Consider the following 23,666-nt stretch of genomic DNA (forward strand, 5'->3'; position numbering starts at 1 on the left):
AGAACATATTCAGAACAAAAGCTGGGAAATCCTGTATGCCTAGCTCTAACACTTGTCTATTAGGAGCTTCCAAGCAACCCACTCAGGTAAACTAAGGTTATTTACACCTGTTCTGGCTTAGTCTTTTTTTTTTTTTTTTCTCTTATTGTTGGGGAGGGAGGAGGGAGAAGGGAGGAAGGAGGCTATTTTTGTGTTTCTGTTTTTTTTCTCCTGTGAATGGGAATTGGTGTGTTTTGCAGAAATCTATCTTTGAAAGCAACAGAATCACAAGACGGCTGAGATTGGAGAGGACCTCTGGAAATGACTGGGTTCAATCCACTTACTCAGAGCAGAGTGATCTGGAACAGATTGCTCATATCCTTGTCCAGCTGGGTCTTTGATATCTCCAAGCATGGAGACTCCTCAACTGTTCTGGGCAACCTGCTTTCTTTTTCATGCCAAAATTTTCCTTCTGTTTAAACAGACTTTGCTTTATTTCAGTTTGTGTCCATTGCCTCTTGTCCTTTTGCTGGGCACCACTGAAAAGAATATGGCTTCATCTTTTTTAACACCCTCCGCCTTCAATCAGGATAGTAAGATCTATACTGAGCCTTAACTTCTCGAGGATTAACAGTCCCAGTGCTTTGAGCTTCTCCTTGTATGGTAGATGTTCCAATCCCGTCATCATTTTCCTACTCCTTTACTGCACTTGCTCCAATACGTCTTATCTTTTACTGTACTAGGTAACCTATAACTGGACCCAGGGCTGAGCACAGGGGAAGAAACACCTTCCTTAACCTGTTGGTAATGTTTTTCATAATGCAACCCCAAATGCCGTTGGTCATCTTTGCTGCAAGGGCGCATTGCTAGCTGATTATCAACTTGGTGTCCACCAGGATGCTCAGTCATCTCTGAAAAGATGATCAGCCCATAATCTGTCCTGATGCACGTGGCTGTTTGTTTCAAGGTGCAGGACTTTCCTCTTCCACTTGTTGAACTTTATAATATTCCTCTTGGACCATTTCTCCAGTCTGTCTGGCCACCTCTTGAGTGGCAGCAGACCTGTCTACTGTATCAATCACTCCTTCCAGTTCTGTATTGTGTGCAGACTTGCTGGGGGGCACTCTGCCCCATTGTCGAGGTTGTTAATGAAGATGTCAAACAGTATTGGTCCCAGTGCCAAGCCCTGAGGTTGACCACTAGTGACTGGCCTCCAAGTGGACTTTGCCCTTCTGATCACAACCCTGTGAGCCCAGCAGCCAAGCCATTTTTCAGTGCACCTCACTGTTTTCCTGGCATGGACTTTATCAGTTTGCCTGTGAGGATATTACGGGAGATCATGTTAAAAGCGTTGTTAAAACCGAGATAAACAGCATTGCCTGCTCTCCACTCTTCCACCAAGCTAGACGTTTCATCACAGAAGTCGGTTAGGTTGATTAAGTATTACATCCCCTTCATTAAGCCATCACAACCCTAATAATTAAAGCTTTCTACCTCCTCCTTCAGTAAGACTGAAGTACAGCATCTAGATACCAAAACTTAAACTTCAGAATTTTACAGGTGAATTGCTCCCTGTGCTTCCCCACCAAATTATAGCCTCACGTTGGGTATATTTGCTTGGGTCCTGAAGCAAGCGGAAGTGGAAAGTTCCTACAACTATAGTCTTAGGCTACAACTGCCTGTTTGACTCTAATGGTATGTTAAAGGAGTTCTTGGCTTACAAGGCAAGATACCTACTGTATTGCTCCTCCCTCACTGGCCCTATATTCTACCAGCATAGCTGGTGATTTGTCAGTATGATGAATTAAATCAATGAATAGATGTGACTGGAAAAATAACCCAAGACGGGCTGGGAAACTCTTGGCTTTCAGATGGATCACTTTCCGCTTGGATCTACCATCCAGCTTCACAGGCAAATGGGCTGGTTTGGTAACAGGATTGCAGGAAGTGAAGAGTGTGCAAGCCAGCACTGCTGCTATTGAAATTCCTGTGGAAATAAAATGTGGAAGTATCTGCATCTTTTGAAGAGCTGCAGATGTAAACTTTTTTTTTCCTCTTTCTCCATTGTCAAGCATTCCTTACAAAAATCCACTTGCCTTTCAAATCTGATTGTGAATTATTACTTCTTTCCTCAAACTTCTGGTTTTGGGGGCTTTATAAAGAACGATCCAGAGTGGAACAGTCCAGAGTGCTGTGCCATAACAGGCTAAGAGGATGTGTCACTGGGGCTGCCACAGTGTTTCCTTCTGTCTTTGGTTGGTGTAGCTACTCTTCTGCTGTGTTTAGGGATCATGTGAAAGAACAGAACCCTGGCAGACAGGTTGGTTTGGGCTGCTGTGCAGCTACATCCTGACTCAAATCAGTGGAACAGTTTTTATCCTAATAGGAGAATACAAAATGTGTCACCATGTTGACATATACTTCAGTTGTTTTATTTTTATGGAATTGAAAGATTGCCCAAATAGCAGCATTTGAAGTCCGCAGTTTTTGGACTTGAGTGATGGATTGTAGGGAGGGATGGGGATGGGTCTGAAATGGTTCACCAGACAAGCTTCTGAAAGATCAGTCAACGATGCAACTAAATCTTTGCATGTCCTGTGGTTTGTAGAGTATCTGTGAATTCCTATTTGGCAAGCATGCTTATATTTTCTTTGGTTGGAAGTTTTATCATCTTCATTTCTTCTCCTTCACAAGAGAACAGGGTGGTAGAGATGCCTGTTTCCCTAGCGTTTTGATTAGGATTGAGATAATATGTTTTTCTTTTAGCATAAATTAGAAGTTGGTGATAAGCTGAGTTGCATAAAGCACTTATTCCTCTTCCTAAAATGCATTGCTAGTCTGTAAAATTGATTTGTTTTCTATTTTTAGTATGTGTTTAATTTGCGTAGTTATGTCTTAATAGCACATTTTTTAGTAATAAGACATTAGAACCTTACTTAGACTATGTGTACCCTTGTTACTTTGAGTTAAAGCTGCTCAGGCTTTTTCTAGCTAGCCTTCTATTTTGTCTCTAAGATAAGCTAATGAACAAACTACCCTCTTTCCCCCCCCACCCCCCACCTGTATTGACCTGTTAGGCATCTGTGCTCATGCTCAGACTAATATTTTGCTTATCTGGACAGTGCTTAAGGGGCTCAGCATTTGAGACACAGAGACTATTGTGCAGGTTTGTGCATGGAATAACATGCGTGGCAAAAACCAGAAAATCAGTCTACCTGTGGTGTGTTGAATTTGTCTATTAGAGTTGCATTCAACTTGCATCCTTATTCAGTTGCTGCTGAAATAAGGAAAATGTTCTTTGTTATTTGCAGAGACATTCTGTGAAACCTGCTACAAAGGAAGAAAAAAAAGGGGCTTTGTTGGGAAAAAGAGCAAAAGAAATCGGACAGTAGATGAAGCAGAAGAGAACGTGCAATCCTTAAATTTGCCTGGAAGTCAGGTTGTCTTTTAATTAGTTAGTATTCACTTAGCTTCATTTGGCTGTTAATCTTGGTCAGAGCTGATACTTGGGAGGTGTCAGAGCTGCTACATGGCTCACTGTGGAAGGAGTGAAGCTATCAATGACAGCTTGAGCTTGAAGAGAACTGATGAGGAGAAGCATGGGAAGATGATAATATTTTCTTTTAGTCATATACCTAATCATCCCCAAATGCGCTTACCCCCAAGGCTAGCATAGCATGTGAGTCCTGTGTATTCTATTGTATGTAGTAGAACGAAAGTAAACAATTAAGAAGGCTTTATCCACATAAAATATGAATCATGTACACACTTATAATTCCTTTCATCCTACTTGTATTTGCAGTAGTGAGATGAGGTCAAAGCAGTGGAAGGAAATGTATTCAATCTTCATTCGGTTACCAGAAGTATGAAAGTGTACACCATAACCTGTTGCAGTAAGAACATAAAGCCAAAACTCTCTTTTTTTTTCCTTCCCCTCTCCCCAGTTGCTCTCTCAGGAAACTATTGGTTCTTCACTGTCAATTTTGTGTTGGGTAAACCCTACTACATTTCAGCTGAGATCAGAGTAGCACATTTGTGCTTGTTATTTCTAAATAGAATATCAAAATCATTTAGAACTTTACTAAATGGCTGGACTCTGTGTTGAGCAACAACGACGCTCTTTCAAAATACGTGCCAATTTAATATGCACTTAGCTACCGAACTGTAAGAATTCTGCCTGGAAAACCTTGAACCTGTAGGTGATTTGTGCTGACCTGACTTCACTTGCTATAAGTCATGTTCATGTTCAAGTCCTTTTATTGTTTCTTCAGTGAGCTCTGAGAAACACTGAAGTAGGGTTTTTTTGCAACACATTTACATAATTCAAAAAATCCAAAACAGAAATCACAGAAGACTCTTATCAGAAAACCTGGATACGAGTTAGATGTAAACCGCTGTGCTAGCAGTCAAGAATGTACCATTGGTGACTGATGTGCATGTGACTTCGAACATACCCTTGCTGTCCATTGGGCCTTCTTTGAGAATTTTCTTTCTTCTTATGGGAGTTAGAGTATGATTTCAAATGTTCACTGTAGGAAATTGCAACTGTTAGTGAGTATCTTGCTTGATATAACACTGGCAATTACTTCTTACTGGTAGGAATGTTTTTTTTATTTATTTTTTACGTGTTGCTATGTTAGATTTGCCTGCGAGAGTCTCTTAACAGAAGTGAATTGACTTTTTTAGATAAAAGGACAATGACGGTGATGTGCTTTTATTTATCTCTAATTTGTTTCGTCTCACTCTTATATAAGGAGCAGCCAAGAAGAATACAGCCTGAAAGCTTTTAAAGTTTTCCACAAAGATTCATTTGAAAGATGCAATAGCTACTAAATTAATTCTTTGTGTGTTGATCGTAAGAGATGGTGTGTGCACTATCTTCACAGGTTGCGGCAGCAATCCGTTCACTGCTTCTACTGTCTCCTTCTGCAGCAGAAGAAGAATAGTGAGGGGAAACATCAAGACTACATTTTCTCTCCCATAGTGTTCTAGGTCTTCATCCTCTGGCTTTTTTCTACTGGCCTGCAGAGAGCAGTGCATCTCTTGGGAGTCTTACGTTGTATGAAGTGCTTGACTGGGTCCTGCACGGAGGACTAACAGAACAGTTTTTCTGCCTCGTGTCCTTTCCTCTGTGACTTTCCAAGCACAACAGCTGAAACGCCTATTGGTCAAACTCCTGATAAAGCATACACTAGGGAACAGGAAAGTAAACCTGTTTGAAGTACTGTAATTTTGATTAAATCAAAGGTAAAACTGGAGTTTCGTAAGTGTGATCAGAGTTAATGCAGATAACAGCCCAGGCTCAATGTCAGTTTTCTTAAGCTAGTTACCTTTTATGATGGCATTTTGATGTGCGGAAGATAGAAGATGGAGCCTTTGGCTCTCACACTGCACGTGATATTCTTATCAGAAAGTAAATCTAACAAAATTAGTGGTTCTAGGTCATTTGGGATACTGGGAATATTTGCAGTAGGCAAGGGTTAGCAATTCTTGGATTACAGTGAGCTTTCTGAAATTGCATAGCTAGCTATAGTAGGGATGGAGTGCAGATCTTTACCTTACCCCATTACATTTTTCAGTGCTATTTGATATCACTGTAGATTTAAATATGTAATATTGGCAGCATGCTCAATGGAATGCCCTTGACTCTGGAGTGAGTGTTACCTATTTAGCATGCAGGGGAACAAACAAACTGTATCTGTAATCTTCTTGGCCATGATGCAAATTTTGTGTCTTTTATCTCTTGTGTGTATTGATCCAGTACAAGGGGCTGTAGTTGTGTGAAGGAATCACATTGTGCTAATGTGTTTGCATGTGTATGTTTTCAACTATGTGAGTATATTTCTGGTCATTTTGGTTAGGGAATGTTTTGTATGTCTAAAACTAAACAAATCAAATACATGTGTGGTTATATAAAAAAGGAAAATAGTTCTAATTCTACAGTGCAAAAATCTTTTCTACCTTATGCTAGAAAAGGAAATGCTGTAGTATAAGCAAAATGCACTGTTTCAAAACGTATAAATAACAAAACTCTAGTTTAAAAGCATTAGACTGTTTTCCATTATGTAATATGCAGCTCAGTTTTTGTATAATTAACAGACTAACTAGCATATGGTGGAACACAATAATTACACTGTTAAACATGCATACTTGAATAGAAAACCTCATTAATAAAACCACTTTTCTAAAAATACTAAACTGTTTTATCATACCTCTTGGAAAGTTCAGAACAGATGTCAGTGCAGTGATCAATTTGGAAATACAGTGCTGTAGCTAAGAGTCTGTCAAATGTGTTTAGCAGTAATTACAGTGATGTGAGGTGACTTTTTGTTTGTTTGTTTTTTTCCAGCTCTGAACATAAATCTGAACTCTCCTTCTTGGCTGTAGTCTCCCTACTTATGATCTTCTTTCTGGTTCAAAGAAGATGCTCCCTAGTTTCAAAAATTGCTATGGCACTCGGGCTTCTGGGAGTCTACAGTTACCGGGCAGCTATTGGAAATGTCATATTTCCATGGCAACATGACAGCAAAGATATTTCAAAGTAAGTTAATCAACAGATACGTAAATCTATTTCTAGAGAGGTTTTAACACTTTGAATATCAAGGGATGACGTAGGAGGGAATGTTATGTCTAGGCTGAAATCACATTCTTATGAATAAAACTCTATTTTGTAGGTGGCCAGCACTCAATTTTTGTGGGGTATGCATAATTTTGAGTCCCATGAAGTGTCTTTTAAGACTGTGACAGATCAGATGCCAGTCAGATAAGAATTAATATGAGGAAATCTAATAGTCATACCCTGTATTTTTTCTACAAAGAAACTCCAAATACACCATATCCTCTTGTTTTAGATGGATGTGCCACATTTAGCAGAATGCATGCCAAGCTCATTTAGCTACTGCCTAGTTTTGAAAAATGCTTAGGTGGTAATTGGCAGAGTTGCTTTTCCTTATCTGTCTTTTGCAGGTGAGTGTTCTGTAGTGTATGACCTTTCAAGATGTAACCAAATCCTTTTTGAGGCCTAGGCTGTGCTGCACAATGCATACTGAGGTCTTCTGCGTGGATGTTAAATTTCTTATAGAGCTAGTCTGTAACTGTAAGGAAGCTATTAGCTCTTTCACCAATAGCTACTTTTTGGAATGTAGCTAAGTGGCTTTAGTTTTCTTACGATACTTTTTACTGTTGGATTTGTACCTGGCTCTGCAGCCTCAAGTTTTTCTAAATCATAGAATCATAGAATGGTTTGGGTTGGAAGGGACCTCAAAGATCATCTAGTTCCAACCCCCCTGCCATGGGCAGGGACACCCTCCACTACACCAGGTTGCTCAAAGCCTCATCCACCTGGCCTTGAACACTTCCAGAGATGGGGCAGAAAACTTCCAGAGTCAGTTAGGACATTTGATGAGGAGGAAGGATCATGGAAGAGATGTTGTAAAACAATTGTCTTCTGAATATTATTAACTTTATCTCACACTCATTTTGAATTTGCAAATGGTTTCTCTTGGAGCTTCTTAATCAGGGACCAGAGATTCATAAAATGTGCAGAGATGGAAAAACCCCTGATGGAGAAGATCTTGGGACGTATAGAAGAGTAGATTTGCTAAGGAATCATGTTCTGAAACAAATATTTTTGTGTTTGTATATATAGATATGTTTACATACATTCCATCTCTCCAAATATTGAACATAATTCTAGTTGAGTACTGGTGTTAAGTTCACGTTGTGTGCCAGTTCTTCTGGTTGCGAAAGTAATGGTAGTCTTTACTTAGTCTGTAGGATTTGTCTCTGTGTTTGAATCATGACTGATTTCTGAGTGTGAATTCTAGATTTGCTTTGTGTTTGAATAAAATCCTTGGAGAAGAATACTGTCCTTGCAATAAGGAGGAAAATACTGCAGTGTGGGACAGAACATTAAATACACCAATTGAGCATAATAAAATGTGAATAGGGAAATAAGTGGACTACTTAAATACTAAAAGCAAAGCACTTATTGGGAACTTGTTTGTTCTATAGTCAGCATATTAATTGCAATTATAACAAGAAAGATACGGGCTTTTTGTGTTATTTCACCTTGAATACTGAACATGGTGATTTTGCTTAAATTATGTTTGTCATTTTCTATATTTCTTATTACATACTGGTTTAGAAGTTACTGTCATGCTTTAAAGCTTTATACCCTTTGGATCCTCTGTGTAGGCTGTTTGGTGGAAGCTGGTAGAGTTAGCAAATGCAGGTTCGGACCTTTGTGTCGGCATGTGTTCTGCACCTGAGGCAGGAAGCGCGGTGCAGGGTCTCTTTCTGGATCTCAGTAAGAGAGGACCAACACCAAACGTGTAACAAAATAGCTGTTTTAATAACATAGGCTAAAAAGAGGAATATAGATTGTGAGTGCTGTCAGATGCTGGGAACGTTGCTTTCATGCAGCATCAGGCAAAACCCAGATGAATCTTCCCATGGCATTGCACCCTCAGCAAGTTTGCTGACGACACCAAGCTGTGTGGTGTTGTGGACATGCTGGAGGGAAGGGATGCCATCCAGAGGGACCTTGACAGGCTGAAGAGATGGGCCTGTGAGAAACTCATGAAGTTCAACAAGGCCAAGTGCAAGGTCCTGCATGTGGGTCAGGGCAATCCCAAGCACAAGTACAGGCCGGGCAGAGAATGGATTGAGAGCAGCCCTGAGGAAAAGGACTTGGTGGATGAGAAGCTCAACATGAGCCGGCAATGTGTGCTTGCAGCCCAGAAAGCCAACCATATCCTGAGCTGCATCAAACGGAGCGTGGCCAGCAGGTCGAGGGAGGTGATTCTGCCCCTCTGCTCTTGTGAGACCCAACCTGCAGTACTGTGTTCAGCTCTCGAGTCCGCAACACAAGGAGGACATGGAACTGCTGGAGCAGGTCCAGAGGAATGCCACAAAGATGATCCGAGGGCTGGAGCACCTCTGCTGTGAAGACAGGCTGAGAGAGTTGGGGCTGTTCAGCCTGGAGAAGAGAAGGCTGCGGAGTGATCTTATTGCAGCCTTCCAGTACTTAAAGGAGACCTACAGGAAGGCTGGAGAGGGATTTTTTACATGGGCATGTAGTGATAGGACAAGGGACAATGGATTTAAACTGAAAGAGGGGAGATTTAGATTGGATAGAAGGAAGAAATTTTTCACTCAGAGGGTGGTGAGGCAGTGGAACAGGTTGCCCATAGATGTTGTAGGAAATGTTCAAGACCAGATTGGATGAGGCTTTGAGCAACCTGTTGTAGTGGAGGGTTTCCCTGCCCACAGCAGGGGGGTTGGAACTAGATGATCTTTGAGGTCCCTTCCAACCCCAACCATTCTATGATTCTTTGCTGTGGCACACAGGTCTCAACTGTAGAAAGGTTCTGCCCCTCTCCCATACCATGGTGCCTTTTATTTTGTTTAAAAACAAAACAAATAAACTGGAACAAACCAAAACTAACTCATGTGTCAGGGTCCTGCCAGGTCAAAATGTTATCTGTGTTGTAACGCCCACCAGTGCACACTGCGTGCCAGCACAGGGGTTCTAGCATGGTCCCTTGCAGCAGCTACTCATGCTAAAGTGGGCTTCTCAAGCCTAAAGTACAAGGCCTAATAGAGCAGACATGGTTTGTCCAAGGTCACTAACTCCTCAAACACTTTATCTTCGGCAAGGCTCCAAATACAGCATGTCAAAAAAAGATAGTAGACACATGTTAGTAGATTTCGGATATTAGCTACGTGTTGGCGTAGTGATCCTAGCTCATCTTTATTAGATGGCTGATATGATAAATGATAAAAAATGCCACCAGGAATAAACCCATGACTTTCTTTTAAATTTGTCTAAAGGTATCTTTAGTGCATTCATGACATGGAATAGCTCCAGATCTGGGTGCAAGGTAGAGGTAGTTTTGTTTTACATGAGAAAAAGTTGTAGTCAGCCACTGCATTTTTCATGCATAATGCTTTCTTCTGTAAGATGGAGGATCTTTGCTCTGAAACGCCCCCTCTTTGTACCCTTTACTGAAGACAAGTGTTCTCCCTGAATGTGACAACTGCTGGGAGGTGGATGAAGGAGAAGAGGCAATTGAAATGTGTGCCGTCTTCTGTGGCACACACTAAGATAACCTCTGAATTAAAAAATGCAAGAAAGCAATTTGGCCTTCCATTTTCACTGGAGTTCTTTTTAAAAATGATAGTTTGTTCAATGAAAAAGATGAGTATATACCATACTGACAAAACCAAAGTAGTAATAGTGCATTTGCTGAGAAATTGTTTTTTTTAAGTTTGAATTTCCATCACCTGGTTAATATGATGGTTAACTCATTTGATAACGACAAATACTCAAAGCTATTTCCTAAAGTTTTACTTCTAAGTTGCAGGAATAGATTTGAATATTTTATGATAACAATTACATCGGAATTACCAGAGATACTGAAATAGGGCACTGACTTTCTGCATTAGCCAGAAACACAGGAACTCTCTAAACTTTCTGTTTTTCTTTTTTCCCCTAAAGGAAAAAGCCAATAGGCCTTACAGCGAATTTACAAAGGCTTGCTATTTAAGGAAATTAAATAGTAAACCCTGTTTGCGTAGACCTTTAGGTATGAATTTAAACCTTTGAAAGCTAAACTGCAGAACAGAGCACTGTATTCACATTTAGGAAGGCCATGTCATTTATCATGTGACGGTTTTGCCTTTTTTCTTGGTTCTGTGGGTGCAGAAAGAAAACTGATAATGCAAATAATGTTGCTTGTAATTTCTCCTCTTGCTTTTTGGTTCTCTTTCCTGTATGTGGAAAAGAAAGATTTAGTTCAAGCTCATTTGTTAGTAAATGTTTGAGAAGGAAGGTGACCTTCCAGAGATTGAAAAAATATATAAATTTTGAAGGAGAAACTTGAGAAATTTTTAGAAATTTTGACTAGCAGTGTTTTCTGTGTAAAGCTTTTGTGTAATTATGATTTTACTATTTTTAATGTCATGGTCTAATCCTTCATATATTATTGAGTCCAGATGACTCAAGAATCCTCACTTCTGAGTGAATTATATTTACTTTGTAGGAGACCATGTTCATTCGCCACTCATGTATAAAGTGACTGGTAAGGATAGTATACACTAAGGATAGTGTGTATTAAATTATGGGTAAAATGTGTAGATGACATGTATTTTTGTCTTTTGCAAGATAAAAAAATAGATTTATAACCACAAAATTTTTAATGTGTTCATTTGGTAAATTAATTGGATTATTATTATAGCTTAGCTCACAGTTATGTAATCTGTGACTTTTTTGCCCAGTAAACAGAAAAATATCAGTGCATTCTGATGAATATCTGTTTTCATTTTCTTTATTCCTTGGGCCTTGCACTTCTAGAATAGTAGGCCGCAGTTTTTAAGATTACTGGTCTTCATGCTTAACAGCTTTTTGGATGAGAAGTTCTGCTTTCTTCAGACGCTGACTTTCACTGTAAATGAAGATGTCAATGAATTTATGGGTGTAATGAACGTAGCAGTAGATGCTAATGGCACTTACTACTTAAAATGTTGGGTTTTTTTTTTGTAATGAGATTGCTTAGGGATTTGAAAAATGTGTACAGTTACACGGAAAAATATGCTGGTATACACCGACATACCTATATGTCTGTGCAGCTGTGTAAAGTGAGAAAATGTCTGAAGTATGCAGAAATTTCAAACTGAAATCAGGATCTTCAAATACTATAATTGTCTCTTTGGTTGACTAGAAAGGAATATATGTTTGTGTGAATAAGTTGTGAAAAATCACTGAACAGCTTAAAGGGGATAGTAATTTTTAAGTCAATTTAGCTCCTGAAATAAAGTTTCTTTATCACTGTATGGAGTATTTTTTGAGGAAATTAATTAAGCTATATAAATGGCATATTTAAATGACTACATTTATGAATCTAGACCTTGAATAGTAATAACAAATTTATTTTGGTTACATTAATTGACATAAAATTTTATTTTTATATTTTAGGTTAGTTTAGTTTTTAGTACAAGCTGTTTGCTAAAGTTGATTTGGAGGTGCTGTAATCTAAGTATGAACCAGTTAAAGCTCTCTCATGAAATTGGCCAGTACTAGCCTTAGAATTTAACCTATTTGACAGAACTGCATTGATCTTACACCTCTCTTGAAAGACTTTTTGACCTGTGAAATAGATGTTAGTAAATAGCTCATCTTTCTGTTTCATTTATTTATTATTATTACTTTTTTTTTGATTTCCTGTTTAGGGGGATTACTGAAGCTCGTTTTGTTTATGTCTTTGTTCTTGGCATAGTCTTCACTGGCACTAAAGATTTGCTAAAGTCACAGGTTATTTCTGCAGACTCCAGCTTGAAGAGTACAGGATTGTGGGAAGTGTATAGTGGATTGGTTCTACTAGCAGCCCTTTTACTTAGACCTCACAATTTACCAGTCTTGGTGTTTTGTCTGCTGATTCAGACAATGATGACAAAATATATCTGGAGACCTTTGAAATTTGATGCAGCACAGATTACGATCATGCACTACTGGTTTGGCCAAGCTTTTTTCTATTTTCAGGTAAGCTGAATACTTTCCTGCTACAGGGGTGGGAGGGGAGCAGTTTTTTAAAGAAATATTGTCCATTTGCAGTAAAATGCCAAGTAAATCTCAGAGAGGAAGAGTTTACTGAATTCTCAGAAGGGTTTAGTTTCTAACTGCATTATTAATGTTTTGTTTTCAGAATTGGGGAAAGATGCATACCTTGATAACTTATCCTCAATATAGATTTCAGAAGATATTAAAAATACTGGATACCTATACCAGAGGCAATTATGGTTAGTTAGTGGGCCTCCTAAGTACTGTTCTGGTGATAATAAATTCAGAAATTTCAGTTGAGCGGATTAATACCAGTAAAAGACACATGGCTTTTTGTCCCTGATTCTTGAGGCTTACAAAACTTTGGTAGCATCACAGTAGGTCTACATACAGTTTAAGACTGAAGGGAAGTTCTGTGACAAGTTAATGCCTTTTATGAGAATCGTAACTAATTGCCGTTCTTATTATATCAAATGGTGTCATCCTTCCTGAGGAGCCTTATTAATTTCAATAACATAATTCTCTGCTCTGCATTGCAAATAAGGTTGCAATTTCACAAAATCTTTCCTTAGCATTGAAGCTGGAGAAGTTCTTTCCATTTCTGTAATGCCGGAATCTTAGTGTAGCAGACTCTTAAGAGCGCATTTGTTAAGTTGGGCATCAGTTTTTTTCTTGGTTTGAGAGGAGACACTTTCTGATTGGTTGCAAAATTTCAAGGTTAGATCTGAGTTGGTTTTACTTTTGAGGCATGGCTGAGGATGTTAAAACTGTGATCAAGCTTTGGGTACTTCCTGCTATGTTTCTGATCCTGTTAGTACTGACTGAGAATCGGCTCGACTTTGCTCTGAGAGTACATACCAGGATAGGGAATTGCTGATGGGGATAAGATCGTCATGATTCATCCCTTCCTACCCACTTTTCCTACTCAGAGGACATACCATTTCTTGGTTGAATGGCTTTTGCATATCTTGAATGTTACTGTTCAGGCAGTCAGCTCTGATTATGGCCTTTTGAGAGCAGCCCTTAGTGGGGTTGGCAAGTGTCTGAAGGAAGGGCCCTGTCAGTACTGAGGCAGCAAGCAAAAGCAGCTGCTGGAAGTTTAATGGTGGGTAGGCTGGCAAGAAAATCCTAGTTATGGAAAAGGGACTAATAAAGAATAGTTAGAATGTTTTTATAAAGCATCCATTTTCAGTGATGATGAATTCTTGGCACAGTTGGCTGACAATTTCACAGAACCATCAAATCACAGAATAGCTGAGGCTGGAAGGTGCCTCTGGAGATCATTCAGTCCAGCCTGCCCCATCCAACAGCAGCTCAACCAGATCAGGTTGGTTTGGACTGTGTCTGGTGTGATTTTAAATACTTGCAAGGACGAAGACTCTGCAACCTCTCTGGGCAGTTGGTCCCTGTGCTTGACCACCCTAGCCAGTAAAAATGCTTTTTTTGATTTTTAAACAGAACTTCTATATTTCAGTTTGTTTGGATGGCTTTTCATTCTTTCACTGGTCACTACTGAGTGACTGAGAAGGTCAGTCTGTCTACGTCTTCTTTACTCACCTTCATCAGATATCTCTACACGTTATGAGCCCTGCTGAGCTTTCTCCTCTTGAGAGTAAACAGACCCAGCTCTTTCAGATAGATGTTTATATGAGAAATGCTTCATTCCCATCATCATCTTTGTGGCACTTCAGTGGACTTTCTTCAGTGCATCCATGTCTGTCTTGTACTGGCAAGCTGAGAACTGGACCCAGTAGCCCAGATGAGATCTCACCATTGCTTACTAGAGGGAATGGAACATCTCCCTCAACCGGGATGCTCTCCCTAATGCACTCCCAGGTGCTGTTGGTCCTTGCACAAAGGACAAACGACTGGCTGATAGACAACATAATATCCACCAAGACCCTCATGTCCATCTGTGCCAAGCAGCTTTCCATGTGGTTAGTCCTGAGCCTGACCCAGGGCATGGATTTATTCCTGCCTGAGTGCTGGATTTGACATTTCCCTTTGCTGAACTTCATGAGTTTCTCATCAGCCCATTTCTCCAGCTTGTCTAGGTGCCTCTGAGTGGCAGCAGACCCATCTGCTGTATCAGCTGCTACTCCCAGTTCTGAATCGTGTGCAGACTTGCTGAGGGGACACTCTGCCCCATCGTCTGGGTGATTAATGAAGATGTTAAACAGTATCAGCCCCAATGTCAAGCCCTGGGGTTGACCACTTCTGACTGGCCTCCAGGTGGACTCTGTGCTGCTGGTCACAACCCTGTGAGCCTAGCAGCTGAGCCACTTTTCACTGTCCACTTTTGTAGCCTGGACTGGATCAGTTTGCCTGTAAGGATGTTATGGCAGATGGTGTTAAAAGGCCTCTAGTGAGGTGCAAGTGCATTAGATACATGTAGCCCATGTGTCTTCAGACCAATATGGTATGATGGAATAGAAGATAAGAACTTTCTGAAATAATATGTTTGCTGTGGAAGTGTAATTAGGCAGGTTAAATTTTGTGTCTTCTCTGATCTAAGTGCTACAAAAAATTGGGGAATAATTTTTCTGGAAGAACTTCCATGAACTTCGAAAAATGTGTTCAACTGCTTCAGAAATAAGCTATTAGAGGATATCAAGAGCATGATACCTCTTTCCTTTTGACTATGCTGTGCTTTTTCTTGTTAATGACTTTTTATTTTTTCACTTTAAACTACCCTTGCAATTGATGAGGGTTTTTTTTGTTTTAGAAGACTGGAAGAAGTGATTTCCATTTTAATTGGCTGCACATTGTGCTGTTGGATATCCTGCATTTTCAGGGCATCCACCCAGGCCTCATCACCCCACTGCCAATTTTGACATTTCTTCTAGATGTGTTTCCTTTGGACATATTAACTTCCAGCATGATACAGATTTCAGCAAACTTGAGGATATTTTAAAAATTGGCTTTGACAAGGGAGCCTCTTGCACATAGGCACGCTGCTGAATCATAGCATCCAAAGCTCAGGAAGCAGAAATTCTCCATTGCTTTGTTGTGAGCTAGATTCCTGGATTAATTTTTGTGCTTCTCCTGTCACTCTACGATCTGGAGAATGAAGGGTGATAGTTACTTATCAAAACTTCTGGTAGAAGCAGACCAGAGCTTTTTTTTCTCCATGTTGTTTCCCATAATGATTTATTATGAAGTCCAAGATATGAAACAGAGGAGATCCAGAGAAGGAGTTGCCTTTTTGTGCCTCATCACATGTCCATAAACTCCAGCTTTGAAGAGATTCTTCTGAATTTAGCAACAGCTTAGCAAAAATTTTGATGAATTCTTACTCTCTTTAGCACAGGGCCCTTTAAAAAATGTATCCATTTCTGAAGAGCTTGACAACAATTTTTTGCAGTTTTTTTGGACTATTTGGAAAAAAAAGGTGTGTGCCTATTCAGCAAGCCCAAGACAGAATAAAATGATGAATGAATTGTAATAGAACAGAACAGGAGGGATTTTAGAAAGAATAGTTTTGAATGTTGCCTGTTCATCTATTTTCTCTTTTTATCTCTATTTTTTCTATTTTTCTCTATTTACCTCTATTTTTTCTATTTTCCAAACGTCCTAGAGATGTTTCAAAAATAGAGAAATCAATTCTGCTAAGGGAAAAAGTGCTTTTAAAGGATCAGGACAGATGGAATTTTCCTCCACACCCCACTCAGTAGACAACAAGTTTTCAGTTCTCTGAAAATGCTGTAAGTACATTTACATTGATGCCCTTTCTAGGAGGGAGATTAAGAGTTTGACCAAAATACCACTTTTCAGCTGTTAGCTTTGTTCTTTTATTCTCTGATGAAAAAATTGTCCTGCAGGTATGGAAAGGACCAAATTGAATCATACAAGGCTAGGAGGGTTTTGGTGGGGTTTTTTTTGCCCTTCACAATTGAATGCAATTATCTGATGTGCAAAATTGTGTAGAAAAGTAGAATGGTTAAGCTGGTGGCTCGTAAAATTTCAGAGGCTACAAAAGCTTCTCTCTTCAATTGGTAAATTTCTCCCAATTTGTTCTGAGAATAGATTTTCCTGTCTAGGACTCTGGATCTAAGGATGAAAGAAACTTCTTCCAGAAATTATGTTTAATTTCATGCTCTTTGTGTGTAGGTTTGCTCAGTATGTAGCATTCTGATCTGCACTGCCAGGGAAAATTAAAAACCTGACAACGTGCAAAACCCACTTCTTCATTAATTATTTTTCTTGGATATATTTAAGTTTCTTTTTTCCTTTCCTTTTAGTTCAGAGTCTAGAGCACAAATGACTTGTTGAAAGGGGAAAACTGCTCAGCTTGTGTAGGTTAAAGTCAGGATTGAAGTGTTTTATTGATTTATTAGTGACACATAATTAGCTGGCAATCGTATATTAATGGCACTTAATTAGCTGACAGTCACTGAACTATAGATGCAGGATCCATACCAGATATACAACCGATGAACACCCACCAATTTCTATGCCGTTTTATGTACCTGATTTGAAGAAGATCTGTCCCCTACCCCTGCACTGGGACCTCCCTCTCCCAAAAACACTTGGAGGTAACCCCCCTTCAGGTGTGTTACAAACTCTCTCTTCTTATGGCAAGGCAGGTTCCCCTGTTCGGTCATGCCTGTTGTGACAGATGCAGGCACTCAAGCTTTAGAAGTTTATGTATATCTCAAGAGACAAGGTGAGTGGTTATGTACACTTTCCAGCTCTTCCTTAGTTGAGTGATGGAAGGTGGCACTCTGAAAGTACTCGTACTTTTCATAATGTAGCTTTCTAGTTTAGTAACTGATTTTAGTTGTTTGAGTAAACCCTTTAATCTTTTTTCTTTACCTTGTGGGAGTAAACAAGAAGGTCTTTACTTGGTGACAGCTTTCAGATCCCCTCCTTCCTTCCATGCCTTCCAGTGAAGATACGCGGTTCTTACTGAGTAAACTGCAGGTGTCCCAGATTTAGCAGCTACCTGTCTTGGCAAAGGCCATCAACACTGAGGTCTTGTGTTTTGACTGATTTAGGAAAGGGTTGTATTTCTGACAGATTATGTAAAATTTGTTCTCAAATACCCAATAAACATTAAGGAAGTGCAGCTGGGCTGTTTCTGCTAGATAAGTCCATCAAGTTCTCAACACCAGTATTGACCTCTGTTCAGCCTGCCTTGGTGCCAGCTAGTTATTTATTTACTACCTCTGGAGCCAGCAACATCTATGCTTGAATGGTAGTGGAGAAACGTGAAGGAAGCACAACTGTAATATTAGTCGTGATGTGCACTGTTGGCATAGATTTAAATGTCATCCCTGACTTTGTTTCCTCAAGTTTTTTGGTTACCAGAGCTACTGCCGTTAAACTGGCTGGGTTCAGCGTGGTGCTAGATTTTTAATTTCTAGACAGGCATAAAGATCTAATGTAGCATACAAAAATGACAGGAGGCTTGTGGTTGAAATACAGAAATTGAAAAACACTGAAATTTGTTGTTGATGTAGATCAGATTGGATACTAAATTTAAACTGTGCTAGCTAAATAAGGCAGAAGAAGAGAAATATAAACTAAATATAAAACCCTTCCATCTGAAATAGGAGAGAAATTTGGAGAACTACTTTTTCCACATGTCCTGGTGTGATTATGAGGAGAATGAAAATTCTTGCCCACGTTGCTGCGCCTTTATTAAATCTTGGTAGGCGAGAGGGTACGTAATGACAAAAGCCGTAATTCTGTCTTGCTAAGTGTGGAATGTAAGTGATGGCCTTTTGAATATGATAGTGGGTAAAAATAGCTTTGTTCAGGATAGCATATTTAATGAATGAGGCAGGGTTCTTTTGGAAAAAATATTGTAGGGTCCGTACAGACTTCATGGAAATATAGCTGTGAAAATCCTAAGTCTACAGAGTAAGCAAGGTTCGTAGGAACAGATACTATTTTTCATTGATTGGTTGATGTATTTGATGAAAGTGGGAAACAAGAATGACGTACCTGAGTGTGGAAGTTAATATTTCGATCTTAAGTAGAAGTAGGAAGAAAAACAAATTAAGTACAGGTTGAAAACAAATGCCTTGAGCTTACACTTGGTTTTGCATTCTGCACTTCATTTCTACCGGGGCCCTGAGTGCATCTTCTGTCTAGGAGTTTAATTTAGCAGAATTCAAGGTCATCTCCTTCACTGAGAGGAGCTATAGGGAGAAAAGCTAGAAGGAAGGGCCTAGCCGTCCTTTCCTTTGGGATCTGCTTTTAATCTGATGCTTTACTGCTTGTACTGTGTCACAGCTGTGTAAGCAAATGTGTCTGTGACTGTCTCATACCTTTTTGATTCTGATCTGGATCTGATGGCTGGGCTTCTTGGTCTAATCTTGGACCTGCCTTGTCACTACAGACTTGCTGGCCCTGATCACTGTCTCTGGATCCAGTCCTGACCTGGGCATGCTACTGAGCATTCCCAGTCCTCGTGATTTACTGCTTTCACCTGCCTAGTTTTCATGCTCATTTCCCAGCTTACCTTCCTTTGCAGAACCAGCTGGCCCTTGCTGCTTTCTGACAATGTGAACCCAAAAGGCAAATTTATTGAACAGTTGTAACTTACATGTGAAGACCACACATTAGCTTGTTTTTCCAGCCCTTTAGCAAGACTTTTTGTGAATAGTAAGCAGTGGAAAAGATTGCTTACACAGGTTGTGCAGTCTTCATGCTTGGAGGTTTTCAGAGCTTGGCTGGATAAAGTCCTGTGTTATTTATGTGGAGCTGGGTAAAACCACTTCTCTTTTCAATCTTGTTTTAGTAGTTATGAACTTAGCTTTATTTATTCCTTTGTGTAAATCAAGAGAAACAAAGTTAAAAATACTCCACTATTGTCAAACAGATATGAAATTAATACATGTAGTCAGAATACTACTTATTTGTCAGGGTATTATTGCAAGCTTGAGAACCTCTTGATGAAATTTTCAACAAGCTTGAATGATTGATTGTTTTCTCACAAGGTCTGAGTTGTCCACATCCCTTAACTCATCAGTCACTTCCCAGAAGTATACTATATCTTTATTGTTGCTACTTGCCTTTCAAATACAGTGAGAATAGAAATAAATATCTTGATTGTTTCTCTTAACTATATCAGCTCCTAAAAAATTTATGTTGCTGTAAATATTTCTTACAATATTTTAGTTACCTTCAATGAAAGCTCATAAATGAACAAAATTTCCATGTATTTATTTCTTATTCTTGTGGGTTTTTGTTCCTGTCCTTAGAGCAGTATATCTGCAGAAGAGGAGAAAGAAAATACAGTCTTAAAACCTTTAAGACTTTTTTATACTTTTTGGTATTTTTTTATCACTGGAGGAGAACAGAATGGGTTTGTGTATTTTCAGAATCATTTATATCTAATTTGTCTTGCATTTAGATAGAAAAATGGACTGAGTGATATTTTAAAGTGGCTTATAGCTTTCTCTTGTTATGATTTCAAAGCATTGTAGAATAATTTACGTTGGAGATGACCTCAGAAAGCCCGCAGTTCAACACCATTCTCAGAGCAGCATCAGCTGTGAGGTCAGACCAGGTTGTTCAGGGTCTTAAAACCTCCAGGGATGGAGACAGCAGAACCTTTCTGGCCAACCTTTTCCAATGACTTCATTTTTTCACTTTAAATTATTTGCTTAAAATAATTAAAATAAATTCTTCACTCTATGCTTCTTTATAGAATTCCAGTTACTAGAAAGGCATACAATTATGTGGAGTGCTCAGTGGAAATGCACAAAGTCTACTGTGTTAAATCAGTCATTAAACTGAAGACTCTGAGGTGAAGGGTTCAGAGAAGTCGGATCGTGTCGAAGGACCTTTCCTCAGCAGGAAAACAGCGGCGAAATCAGCTGAGGGACAAACGCTAGCGGTGAGGTTGCCCCAGCGCCCCCCTCCTAGAGCTCCAGTGCCAGTGGGTGACTCTGATGAGAGCTCTGGCTCAGCGAGGCAGACACGTGGCACCTGTGACCATACCCCCTGCCCTTAAGGCAGTTGCAGGAGGGCAGCGACTAGTTATAGAGCGTGTGCAGCGTTCAGAGCGTGTGCATCAGCTGCAGCAGTCAGCACAGGCAGGGTATGCGGGAAGGGCAGAGCTCTTTCCTGGTTCAGGGAGGCTGACACAAGCAGTGGCTGTTGCTTTCCCTGAGGGACACACAGCTATGGTTGCCACTTGGCTGAAAACCAGCACCAGGAAGAGTGTGGCAACTCAAACGGAGGTCCCATGCAAACATGTGGCTGTCCAGGTCTCCGGCTGCATGAGTGCCTGAGCCTGTCACTGGAAAGCAGCAGAGACGACTGTGTGCACTGTGACCATGTGAATGATCTGCTCTGCCTGGTGGCAGAGCTGAAAGAAGTGGAAAGGCTAAGGAGTATAAGGGAGTGTGAGAGGGAGATCGACTGGTGGAGCCACACCGTATCATCCCTGAGGCAAAGGCAGCAGATGGACACTCTGCAAGAAGCAGAGGATCTCCTACCCTCTTCCCACCAGGCTGAGGGATGGGACCTAAGAGACCAAGGGGAATGGAAACAGGTCCCTGCTCGGGGCAGCAGGCGAGCTCCCTCCAGGCCTCTGTCACCTACCCAGCTACCCTTACACAACAGGTATGGGGCTCTGGAAATTGAGGATCCAGCAAATGAAGAGGAAAATATAGATGAGGGCCCTCCTAGGGGTTGCCTAAGGTGAGACAGTCTGCCCCACGCATTCTGACTGCCTCTATTAAAAAAAGGAGGGTAATTGTCATAGGTGATTCCCTTCTGAAAGGAACAGAGGGGCCAATATGTCAACCGGACCCAACCCACAGGGAAGTCTGCTGCCTCCCTGGGGCCCGGTTCAGGGACGTCACTAGGAAACTCCCTGGTCTCCCTGGCCCTCTGTTTATTATCCGTTACTGGTCATGCAGGTCGGAACTGATGAGGTAGCAGAGAGAGGTCCAAAAGCCATCAAAAGGGACTTCAGGGCATTGGGGCGATTGGTTGAAGGGTCAGGAGTGCAGGTAGTGTTTTCCTCAATCCCTTTAGACCCAGGAAAGAATACAGATAGGAACAGGAAAACACGCTTGATTAACAGATGGCTCAGAGGCTGGTGCCACCGACAGAAATTTGGTTGCTTTGATCACAGGGAGGCTTTCATAGAACTGGGTCTGATGGCAACTGTTGGATTTCAGCTGTCTCAAAAGGGGAAAAGGATTCAGGCTCATGAGCTGGCGGGGCTCATCAAGAGGGCTTTAAACTAGGTTTGAAGGGGGAGGGGGATATAACTAGACTCAGTACACCAGGCTCAGGGAATAAGGCCTCCCACCCCCCCAGGGTGGATTCGATGTGCTCAGCTGGCTCTCTGAAATACCCGTACACCAGTACATGCAGCATGGGGAACAAACAGGAGTTAGAAATCTGTGTTCGATCAGGGGGTTATGATCTGGTAGCAATTGCTGAGACTTGGTGGGACAGCTCGCAGGACTGGAATGTGGTCATGGATGGCTATGTCCTCTCCAGGAAAGACAGGCCAGCAAGGCAAGGTAGTGGAGTTGTTCTTTACACGAGGGAGCAACTAGGGTGCATCAAGTTCTGTCCAGGGGCAGATGAGGAGCAAGTTGAGAGCTTGTGGGTGCAAATTAAAGGACAATCTGGAATGTGTGATACTGTTATTGGTGTCTATTACAGACCACCGGATCAGGATGAGGAGGTTGATGAGGCCTTCTGACAGCAGTCTTGCAAATGCAGGCCCTGGTTGTCATGGGGGACTTCAACTATCCTGATATCTGCTGGAAGGCCTACTCAGCCAGCCATCCACAGTCCAGGAGGTTCCTTCAGAGCATTGATGATAACTTACTGATGCAAATGGTGGGTGAGCTTATTAGGAGAGGAGCGTTGTTTGATCTTATTCTCACTAATAAGGAGGGTTTGGTTGAAGCGCTGAAGGTCGAGGGTAGCCTTGGTTGTAGTTACCATGAAATGGTGGAGTTCAGGATCTCATGTGGCAGGAAGAGAATACCTAGCAGAACTAGAACCCTGGACTTCAATAGGGCCAACTTTGATCTTCTCAAACAATTGCTAGGAGAAATCTCATGGGACAGAGTTCTAGAAGGTAAAGGGGCCCAAGGTAGTTGGTTAGCCTTCAAGGACCTCTTCTTCCAAGCTCAAGACCAGTGCATCCCAACAGATAGGAAGTCAAGAAAGGGTACCAAGAGACCTGCATGGTTAAATGGGAGACTGTTGGGCAAACTCAAGTGGAAAAAGAGAGTGTACAGATCATGGAAGGAGGGGCAGGCCACTTGGGAGGAATATAGGTCTGCTGTCAGAGGATGTAGGGAGGCAACTAGGAAAGCTAAGACCTCCTTGGAATTAAACCTTGCAAGAAAGGTCAAGGACAACAGAAAGGGCTTCTTCAAATACATTGCAGATAAAACTAACACTAGAGGCCACGTAGGCCCCCTGGTGAATGAGGAGGGTGCCCTGGTGACAGAGGATAAGAAGAAGGCAGAGTTACTGAATGCCTTCTTTGCCTTGGTCTATACTGCTGGAGGCTATCCTGATGAGCCCTGGAACCCTGAGGCTCCTGAGAAAGTCAGGATAGAGGAGGAGTCTACCCTGGTTGATGAGGACTTGGTTAGGGACCAGTTAAGCAACCTGACCATCCATAAATCCATGGGTCCTGATGGGATGCACCCGTGGGTGCTGAGGGAGCTGGCGGATGTCATTGCCAGGCCACTCGCCATCATCTTTGCTAAATCGTGGGGAACGGGAGAGGTGCCTGAGGACTGGAGGAAAGCAAATGTCACTCCAGTCTTCAAAAAGGGCAAAAAGGAAGACCCAGGTAACTATAGACTGGTCAGCCTCACCTCCATCCTGGGAAAGATGATGGAACAACTTATCCTTGGTGCTGTCTCTAGGCATATCAAGGATAAGAGGGTCATTAGGGGCAGTCAACATGGCTTCACTAAGCCTTTTTTATGAGGACATCACCCAGTGAGTGGATGATGGTAGAGCAGTGGATGTGGTCTATCTTGACTTCAGTGAAGCATTTGACACGGTTTTCCATGGCATCCTCACAGCTAAACTGAGGAAGTGTGGTCTGGATGATTGGGTAGTGAGGTGGATTTTGAACTGGCTGAAGGATAGAAGCCAGAGAGTAGTGGTGAATGGGACAGAG

The 23,666-nt window shown here is 41.1% G+C and overlaps 2 protein-coding genes across 6 annotated transcripts in view; both read left to right on the forward strand.

Moving 5' to 3' along the window:
- Positions 1-23,666, forward strand: part of PIGG (phosphatidylinositol glycan anchor biosynthesis class G (EMM blood group)) — a 111,005-nt gene that overhangs the window by 35,697 nt on the left and 51,642 nt on the right. For 4 of the 5 annotated variants that reach the window (XM_086628848.1, XM_086628847.1, XM_086628849.1 and 1 more), the window contains exons 10-11: positions 6,329-6,520; positions 12,211-12,520. In XM_086628848.1, coding sequence (XP_086484974.1) covers positions 6,329-6,520; positions 12,211-12,520 — 502 coding nt within the window. Of the gene's footprint in view, positions 1-6,328; positions 6,521-11,024; positions 11,102-12,210; positions 12,521-23,666 lie in introns of those variants that run through there. The other variant, XM_086628851.1, reaches the window with a different exon arrangement.
- Positions 17,141-21,750, forward strand: LOC147526434 (uncharacterized). The gene is given in 4 exon segments (XM_086629144.1): positions 17,141-17,204; positions 20,290-20,387; positions 21,197-21,377; positions 21,380-21,750. Coding segments are annotated over 4 exon segments (714 nt in total).

Source organism: Tauraco erythrolophus, chromosome Z (assembly GCF_009769465.1).
Source record: "Tauraco erythrolophus isolate bTauEry1 chromosome Z, bTauEry1.pri, whole genome shotgun sequence".
Classification (NCBI taxonomy): Eukaryota; Metazoa; Chordata; class Aves; order Musophagiformes; family Musophagidae; genus Tauraco; species Tauraco erythrolophus.